General features: G+C 36.8%; 1 protein-coding gene across 7 annotated transcripts in view; it reads left to right on the top strand.

Moving 5' to 3' along the window:
* Positions 1-332: 332 nt before the first annotated feature.
* LOC149143286 (uncharacterized) overlaps positions 333-10,293 on the top strand; it is a 213,532-nt gene continuing 203,571 nt past the window's right edge. Inside the window, exons 1-4 of one of the 7 annotated variants that reach the window (XM_089447891.1) lie at positions 333-995; positions 1,444-1,583; positions 1,701-1,736; positions 5,015-5,082. In XM_089447891.1, coding sequence (XP_089304017.1) covers positions 802-995; positions 1,444-1,583; positions 1,701-1,736; positions 5,015-5,082 — 438 coding nt within the window. In that variant the 5' untranslated portion in view covers positions 333-801. The remainder of the gene's footprint in view (positions 996-1,443; positions 1,584-1,700; positions 1,737-5,014; positions 5,083-10,293) is intronic. The other 6 variants (XM_089447892.1, XM_089447893.1, XM_089447886.1 and 3 more) reach the window with 6 other exon arrangements.

Here is a 10,293-nt window from a genome sequence, read left to right as displayed (position 1 = left end):
TGATGTAATTATTAAGGACACCATTGCTCATCATTTTAAAATGTTCAACAATATTTATCCTTTCATGTTATGGTATCAATCATGATGGTACAAATTATCATGTTATTCGAAGAGTGATGTGAGTGATGTAATTATTGAGAAGATCCATAGTGCTCATGCTTAAAATGTTGCTCGGCATTTTAAAATGTTCAACCATATTTATCCTTTCCTATTATCAATCATGTGGGACAACTATGTGTAACACCAATTAGGATAGGTGTTACATTGAATGTATCCATGTTTAACTTTGGCAAAGCTAAGTGTAATGTACTCTCACGTGTTGACTTGGGTCGTAGTTGGTGAATCAATTCGAATCTACAAAAACTTGCCCAGGTTCATTTCTCACGAGAATCCTCGAAGCAAAAATATCACTTTTTAGATGGATTCTTGTGAATCAATAACTATATCAAGCTTCTAGATTGATTCTTGTGATTCGATAACTATATCAAGGCATTTGTTCCAGGATACACCAAACAGCATATATCAAGGCAACTGCGAGCCACAGGCATACGGCACTGTTTCATGTGTCTCCTCGGGAAAGGAAAACTCAGGCATCCATGACATTTACTGCGCTTAAAACGCATGTTCATGCAGACAATATGTTTACGTAAAGCTAGCTTGTTAGAAGTGGAGGTACATGGTCGCTTGTCTCAAGTTCAGTGCAAGCTTGTGCGCCCAGAGTAAATATGGAGGACCTCCAAGATAATCACACCCACTAGGAACAAAGAATAAAAAAAAGTGTGGATAAACCGTCTAAGGATTATGAGGGGTCTTGCAATAGGAGCGGCAGGGGCACTGCTCGTAGCAACAAGTAATCGCTTTTTAACGCCTCATGCTTTCGGCATCCTTTTCGCAATTCTCTCTGCGATTGCCAATGGAACCTTCACCGTGTTCTCCAAGATTTATTTTGTTAAGAGAGCGGCGGTTGATCCTCTGCTCTTCACTTTCTGGGCCTGGTAATTCTCTCTGTTATGTTTTTCAGGGGTGCTCTCTATACTGTAATGGTAATCATAAGAGTGGTGCTCTCTATACTGTATGGTAATTTACCCCAGGTTTCAGTGTCATGCTTTGTAGATTATCTTGGGCATGGTTTTGGTTTTCCAGTGGGCATGGTATGAAGTTGGGCAACTTTCACCCGGACAGCCCCACTCACAGCCCCACCCTCATCATGAAGGGTGAGAGTGGGGTAGGTGTAAAAGTTGTGCAAAATTATTTCACCCCTCACCCCACTCCATCCAATCATGGAGAAGGGTTGGGGTGGCGCAGAAGGTTGTAATAGGGTGATTTATTGCAAACTCACTATACCAAGTGTTATGCCTCGTGGGTTATCTCTAGCTTGTTTGTGATTGCATGCCATCTTATTTCGCATTAATTGTCCTCTAAAGTATTGGGTTTGATTTTCAGTGTTGGGATAGTTGGGAGCAGCCTGGTGTCGTTGGTCAGAGTGAGGTTCATATGGACACCTCAGGGTCTGCTCAGCGGCATATTCTTCGCATTATCCACTGCAAATGCCTTCAGGGCAGTGAAGTTGATCGGGATGTCAGGTAACTAACATGACACATTGATTGGGATGCACAGGCACAAAATGAAAATTCTTGGGTTTTTGTAAGTCGTTTGTTCCTTTTATTCACATTTTTTTTCAATTTGTGCTTTGTCTACAGTGGGAACTGGTATTTGGTGCGGCACAGCCATTATCGGTGAGGTCTCGAACCTTTTGAAATTGCCTATTTGTTGGACACATGAATATTTTGTTTTTACACGCACTTACAATGATAGAGGGCAGTCTGCGATATGTGGTTCCCTCGGTTGCTTTCTACCGTATGATGGTTACGATAAGAACTGTTCATTTGGCATGTAGAGAAATTTCTATAGGACCGAGATCACAAGATTGGGTAGATTTGAAATGAGCTTTGTTTCTACCCAAAACTGAGATTTGGGCTCCAAATATAGATTTTTTTTTAAACCACAGAAACCACCCAATTATTATCTTGGCTGGAGCGGGCCGGATAAAATTCCTGGGATGCGTTGCTTCAGCTATCGGGGATTTTCAGATAAAGTCCATATAACAGTGCACTGAGAATTGAACCTGTAAACTCCCATCAGTCTACCGCTAGACCACGATCCAGTGGAATAAAAAATTCACTATTACAATGCAAGGAGGCAAGGCAACTGAAGTCAGGTTCTGGACATTTGGCCAAATTGAGGATAAGTCTTGAATTACCCTCACAACTAACAATACAACAATCATATGCAAAACCCAATATCAAATATGATTCCTAGTGATTTCTGTCAATAAAATATATCACATGAATTCCATGTTTAGCTATTTACAAAGCTATCTTTATTTTTTTCTGCAACCAGGGTTTTGCATGTACCTTAATGCTTGGGATCTATCTTCTAGAGTACAGAATTTTGAGTCAGACATGGCTACTTTATAGACTTTTTACACGCTTCTACATCGCTCTTTTCTTCGAGAGCACCATAACCAATAACTGAGCAGAACTAAACAAGTTATATGGGCCGGTTTTACATGTTTTTTTATTTCTTTTGTTTTTATTCATGATAAACATTACATTTTTTGGTTTTCTGAAAAGATCCATCCTATTCATCCTAGCTGTTGTTTTTGCAGCCATTTCAGCTTCGAATGTGCTCAATTTTCCAAGGTGAAAATTGATCGAGTCATTATTAAAAGTGTTCTGCGTTTCTCTTCCAAAGGATTGCGATCCTTCTTGGTGAAACAATGCACCATATTTCCCTGCCAAGTTGTTTGACCATTCATAGGTCTCCTGAAATTACCCCTTTCTTGTTAAGAGGTCCAACTAAAGAGTAGCATATTCCCAAAAGTGTGGGCAACTCCGCAGCTGCAAAAAGCATGCTTGACTAAATAACTTATTCCTTTTGGGAAAGTAAGCACATCTCATTAGTTAGTTCCAACTTATGAAGTTTAGCTTTGATAACGAGGCTTTGATTAACTACCAGACTTCCTAGGAATTGACACTTCACACAATTCTTGCTCTCAAAATGCTTAGTTACCCTTTAATCCATTTGTTTTCTGCATCCTGAAGTCCCCATCTTGTGTTGAGCCTTTCTACTATTAGAGGGTTATCTCTTTTCTCTCATATAGCCTTTGATTCTCATAGCAGAGAATGGCCTTGCCATAAACCCAACTCCAATATTTTCAAAGATTCATTTAACATCCAATTACATATTAAATAGATTGGCATGTAGACCGATTTTATAGAGGTCTAAAAGGAAACCTTGTCCGTAGGGTGAAAGTATTGAGAGTAATTTCCACCTCTTTAGGTCAAACATAAATTCTTCTCCTTGCCCCAAAACTATAGATAGTAGGGTGCTCGAATTGATCAAACACCCTTGTAGTAAGGCCTCACACTCATCTTCCGTCTACTCTCCATTGAGCTGGATAGGCATTGGATTTGGTTTCTCATGCAATTGACTGACCTTGCTTACAACCTCAGGACTATTATGTACAAAGATTACATTGGTCAACCAGAAACCAACCGTAATGGTAGCACTTTGGCACCAACTTACCTACTAATGCTTCAACTATACTTATAGCCCACACCCAAACAACCATACATGTCTTTAGGATGATATATACACTGGAGGCAATAAATATTAGCCATTATAGAGTAGGGGCTCTCGACCACTTGAGCTGATAAAAATCAGCTTCTGATAGATGCCCCGATCACTAGTCCCTTAGTTGTGCTCATTATCCATGTTTTTAATCTTTTGTCTTGTATCGCGTTTTTCCTTATAGTACAAAATTACAAATCATACTCAAGGACAATTTTTGTCTTTGTGCCCATGTGGATTTGTAACCATATGTGACTCTTATCAAATTTTGTCCTTTGATGATTGGTAACTCCCTTGAGGTAGGATGATTATGTCTTTGGAGTTACTTAAGGTGTCAATAAGGCATATACATCCCGATATTTATAAAGGGTCTCTCTAACCAACTTGCCTTCAACCTTTAGGTCCAAAGTAATATCATATTTTATTAGTGTTTTAGTAGAGCATTGGAGCAAGTCCTTATGTTATGCTATGCTTATCTTGTTAACTTGTGGATCTTGCGATTTTGTGTGCAAATATCCATTTTGCTTATGATTGGTATTAAAACCTCATTTTGCATAGTGAAGTGTGTTGGACATCTTGAGTTTGAAATCTTTATTTTTTGTTCATGCATTTTGCATGCCACAACAAAAACATATTCTAGAATGTTTGCTATGATGTCTTTGTTGGACCTTAGGATGTATGGAATTTGGATTACTCGTATAGGCTTCTAAGTCTTGGTTTATGCCTCCAATTGTTGCTGTTGAATTTCATTTAGCATTTGATTTACTCATCTGTCCAAGTTTGTCCATGGTTGTTCTAGCTCCATAGTTCGACTAATATTTTGTCATTTCATGGGCAAAATAGTGGGCTCTTTAGCCTTTCAAAATTATGTCCATTACTCTAGTCATTAAAATTCAATCATGTTGGTTGTGCGCAACATCTTATGAAGTGGCTCTTCATTATGAAGTGTCCAAATTGATACCAAGTGGCCTTTTGTAAAGAGTTTAAATATGTTATTCACTATAACTACTCTCTAGACAAATACTCTTACTGCTCACTTTAGAATAATAGGCAACAATAGTTGTCCCATTATTCATATAAGATTATCCTCCAATAGTAGTACTTAGTTTCTTAGTATCACCAAGTTCCTTCAAAAGGCCATGGTTGTTATAAGCTTTATGACACTAAGTATACTTCCCATCGACATTGATGTCTTCTAGTTCCAATCATAGGGAAACAAAATTCATATAGTAGTGCCCCAAAAATTGGTTTATATCACCTTGAGAAGGTCAACAAGTAGCACCACATGTATTATAAATCTTTGTGAAGGAGTTGAAGTCTTTGATTCTAGTTTTGAATCTTGATTGTTTGTGATTTTGCTCATTTGTCTTCCATGTCTTAGTTTCAACAGAGTTATTTGAGGTTCTAATAGGAGGAGATATCACCTCTGCATTGACGTTCTCCATAAATGTGCGTTTGTTATTCCTTCCTCATCTCTTTACCAAAATTCATTTCTTGAGATTTTCTTCCTTTGCATTCAATTTCTTAGGGTTATTGCATGGAGAAATAAAGAAATACTAGGGCAGATAATAAGCCCCTAACCTTGGATAGAAAGGTCACTACTTGTTTCACTTATGTTCTATTAGAACATCCTAGAGAATCAAACAAGTGATCATTAAAGCATGTGCAATGCATATATAATTATGAGCCATCATGAATAGTTGGTTGTTCTCTAAAATCTGGTAGCGAGTATTTCGCTTGTTGGAAATAATAGCAATCCAATAGTTGTCTCTGCACATGTACAATTCCAAAATATTTTTTATTTAACAAGTTAAATTTTTTGCAACATGAATGATCTTGTACCAAAAAGACTTTCTCACGTGGTGGATTAGCTTTGGTCTTTGAATATAAGTAATCCTATGCTTTCTTGCACTATCTTTTGGTTGTAAGTAGTCTTTTACCTATATTAGAAAATTCTTCATATTCAAAGCAATAACAATATAATTTTAGCGAGGTATTTTGTGGTTGAACCAATATTTGTGCTATTCCTAGGAATTTACTTTTAGATAATGGAGGTTGTAGCTTTCTACCTTATCAACTTCTATTCCACACCAATGTTTTAACCAAACCTTACCAATTAAGTGCCATTCATTATTAATCTATCACAAAATGCAAATATAATGCTATTAGAGTAGATATACCTAAAAATTATTGAAGGAAAGAGTGGTCATACTATTGGTGTGATTGATAGTATAAAAGTTAACAAATGCGATAACAACATAGGCATGAAATAGGCACGATAATAGTAAAAGAAAGGATACTAATGCCTTATAACTTAAACTCTATAAGCAAGATTAGATCAAAATAAATAGGCATAAACATAAAGCATTGCTAACATTCACATACCACTATTAGACCACATTTTATCCACCCAAAAACACCAAAAAACACACCAGATTTATGGTGGGGAAATCAAAATATTAGGAGGAAACCCAAAATAGTGAAGTATTGAGCTTAGAATAGATCATTGTTATAGTCCTCAACCTTGGAACACTAATAGTACCTAAAGCTTCCATCCCATTGCTATTGTTTCTTGAAGCAAAAACAAGTGTACCTAGCTTACTATCCCATTCCCTTACATAAATTCATTGCTTGATTTGTTCAACTTTGATTAGTAGGTCAAGAGGTGTATATTACAACTAATGGGCCATATTGCAAGTAAATGGTATCTATACCCAACACTATTTGACTTTGGAATGCTTGGTAATCTTATCGCTATGAGTTTTGAAACTTTGCTCACCGATTCAAAATTGATGTGAAAACAAGTTTACAAGTGGTTGATGTGTTGCCTATTTGGAGAGTACTTAGTTGGAAATTGGGTTTGCTTCCAATGTTTATCCCCTTGTCCTCACCAGTATTGTTTGATTACTTTTCTACCTAGTATCCCAACCACGTCATCCTTATTTCCTTGATCTACTTTTCTAACTCTCTTCTGGGTTCTTTTATCTCTAGTATGGTGCCTAGATGCTATTTTGTCCAAGCTCTTTTGGACTTCCATGAGTTTTGTTTCCCTTTTCTTGTCACTATTAACTTGTTTTCTACTTGCATATATTTAATAGCCTAACAAGGCTTTTCCACTGAACTCTACACCATACTTGTCCGAAACTTATTTGATTTCTTGGCAATCCTACTCGCAAATGTTTATTGTGGACAAGTGATCTTTGTTGTGCCTCTCCTTAAGGTTATTCTTAAATGTGGCTCTATTTCGTTTTGATTTTTCAAGTGTAATAGATACAAGCACAATATTTCTGGAAACTGATAATTACTTCTAATGATGTTGATCTTCTTTAATTTTTGCAGTATATCATTAAGCAATTATACTTCAAAAATTCAACTATATAAAAGTAGTAGAATAGTAGAGATCACAATGCACAAAGAGAGCACAAAATTTACCTTGGGAAAACCCACTCAAGGGGAAAAACCCAACAACCTTTTCATTAGAGAAACTCTTTTTTTCAACAAGAGACACACCTAGACCTCTAGTCAACAACTAGGTCAAACTAACCTTCAACAAATCTATGGTCAAACTTGGTCAACTCGCTCCAAGTCAAGCCTCCAATCTGATCTAGCAACTCGTCCTTCTGTTCTACCCTAGGCCGAATTTCGGCCTCCCAATAAATGCCCAAAAACACAAAATTTTGGCCCTACAATTGCTCATAATATTTTGTCCCTGCAAATGGAATTGCCCAAAAAAACATGCGAACTGGAGAGAGAGAGATCCTCCACACGTTCGATCTAGATAGAGAGAGAAATAAATGAATTCATCCTTCTTTTTCGTCCTCCTTGTCTTTCGCTTGGATGCCCAAAAGATTCTTGCTTGAGAGAGATTGAATTGCTACCTTGTGGAGGAGGTCAAACTGTCTTTATATAGTGTTTTGCTGGGTCGAATGGGTGTGTCTTCTGTTTGGGTGAACTTGACTTGGAGAGAGGACGACTTGACTATCTTTGGAGCCAAAAATTCAATTTCGAGAATTCAATTTTTTTTCTTTTAAAAGTCCAAATGGACATGACTCAAAAACAATTTTTTCTTTTGACTCTAGCACGAAGAACATGCTTTACAATAATCAATATAAATACATCAAGGGCCAAAATATACATTATGAAGACCAACCATAGCTACAAAATTCAACAATTCGAACACTACTTGAATTTCATGAATTATTTGTTTCTTGTTCTGATGCATCTCATATGTGACTATTGAATTCGTCAACCCTTCTCTATAACCTCCTCTTGTTCCTTTCAAAATCATTGGCCTTGTGCAATTCTAGGTTTTGCTTGTGGAGTTTCTAAATCAAATTAATGATTTGATAGATGTGATTTTTGAGTTTTTGCCTCACTTGTAATTTAGTTTACAATACCTTGATTGTCTTCCTCCAATATCCATAAATATTTAACTGTGTTGTAAAGGTGCTTTGCTTCACCTATCCAAGATTTCTATAGTTCTTGAGGTTATGTTCTTTGATTTAATTCCATACTTTCAATGGACCTTCTTGTCTTGGTGTAGCCATTGTGGACTTGATTTGTTGGCGGATTCCCTCTGGCCTTGAACTTCTTGCTTGTTTCGAAGGTTTTGAGAATGTGATATGAGTGAGTTGCAAGATGTTGCTCAAGGGATGCTATAGCAAGAGGATTCACTGATTTTTGTATTGAGCCTCTCCTTGTAACTCTTGATAGTGTTTGTGTAACACTTGGTAGTATCCTTGTCTCTTAGATGGATTTGTTGTGGTTGTGAGCGCCTCATAATGAAACATTTCCATCGTCAATCAAGGTTTGTTGAAGACTTTGGGCATGTTGATTACTATCTCTAACATCCCCATTTGAGGGTTGAAGTCTAGTTAGATGTATGATCTATTCCCCACCTTTTGTTTCTTTCATTACCATTTTAAGGTGGTCTCCATGGTTACCTTTTCCTTTTGAGCTTATTTGTATAGATTCCATTCCTCATTGTTCCTTTTACTAAGGAATCAAAGTTTACAATTCGATTGGTCAAATATCAATAAGATCTGGGTAATGGGTTGAGCACAAATGGTGGTTCTTGTTAATAATGTTTGTCCTTGATATTTTTTAGGGCTTTCTCCTATAGGTTATTAGTTTCTCCCCTTCATTATTTTTACCACTTGTCCCTTCCCCTAGTTGGTGATTGGTTTTTTTTTTTTCATTTAGCCTTCTCGCGTCGTTGGGGTTGCTATGATTTTTGTTTGTGTTATCACCCATTTCCTTTGCATTGGATTTCTCCATGTTTGGGCGTTTTCCTTTGGATTACGGGTCATTAGATCTATGTGGATCCTCTTCCTATTCCTTGGCACTAATATTGACATGTGCCTATGTTTTCTATGCACTTTTCGTCTTTTTCTTTCCTCCTTTTCCTTTGGATGTTGCTCAAGGGATGTTGAAAGTGTACCTAGGTTCGGTCTTCATAATTATCATTGTACTTATATCAATATGTATTTCATGTAAAAGCAAAAAGAAGAAAAATAAATTATTATTATTATTATTTTCTAGTCAAAGCATGTTATTCATTCTTCTAGGGTTTATCAAGTCAGTAAGAAAATCTGTCATGAGTCAAAGTCCCATTTGGACTATTTATAAGTTTTTTTTTTTTGGAGTCAAAATAGTCAAATTTGTCACCACAAGACCAAGTCGACCATCCCATAAGGTGTTGTCTCTTCATATGGTCGGACAACTATATATTGGCAACTGTGCTCCACATTTTGGCAACCAATCACTCGATTTCTGTGCAAGAGAGAAGAAAAATCAACGAAGTCTAAGGAGAGAGAAGAAGGAAAAAGGAGAGAGAAAAACAAATTGATTTTTTCCCTAATTTCTGTTCACATGTGCGAGATTATTTTGCAATTTTCTGAGGTTGTTACAGGGTCAAAATTTCAGTGCCCGAGATTTCAGGGAGGCTGAATTTTCAGGGATGGACCAAAATTCAGAGTATTGACTAGTATTGACTTTTGTTGACATTGTTTTGATGAAGATAACTTGGAGGAGGGCTCACTTGGGTCTCTGTGGTAGTCTTGGTCTTGGTCTTGGGCCTTGGATATCTCACTTTGATCCGATTCTATAATAAGATAATTTTTCTTGGGTTTTCCCCCTTTTGGGGTTTTTGCCCTGGCTTGGAGCCTACATATTTGTGTTCTTTGTCTCTTGTGATCTTCATGTTTTGTACTTTTGGTAATTGCTTGATGAATAAGAACATAAAATTTGACAAAGTCAACAAACATTCACAAATAATTATCATGACAGAGAAATCAATCCTTATCTACAAGCTTATTGATTTCTCAACACTATTCTGATGCATCTCATATGTGAGTATTGAATTTGTCAACCCTTCCCTATAACCTCCTCTTGTTCGTTTCAGAATCATTGGCCTTGTGCCATTCTAGGTTTTGCTTGTGGAGTTTCTAAATCAAATCAATGATATGGTAGATGTGATTTTTGAGTTTCTACCGCACTTGTAATTTGGTTAAGAATACCTTGATTGTCTTCCTCCAATATCCATAAATCTTTGACTGTGTTGTAAATATGCTTTGCTTCACCTATCCAAGATTGCTGCAGTTCTTGGGGTTGTGTTCTTTGATTTTTTCCATGCTTTCAATGGACCTTCTTGTCTTGGTG

This window comes from Pinus tabuliformis, chromosome X (genome assembly GCF_031772625.1).
Source record: "Pinus tabuliformis cultivar Carrire ecotype Pingquan chromosome X, CPIR1, whole genome shotgun sequence".
In the NCBI taxonomy this organism is placed as follows: Eukaryota; Viridiplantae; Streptophyta; class Pinopsida; order Pinales; family Pinaceae; genus Pinus; species Pinus tabuliformis.
The sequence above is the reverse complement of the archived record's forward strand: the minus strand, read 5'-3'. Positions and strand labels throughout refer to the sequence as shown.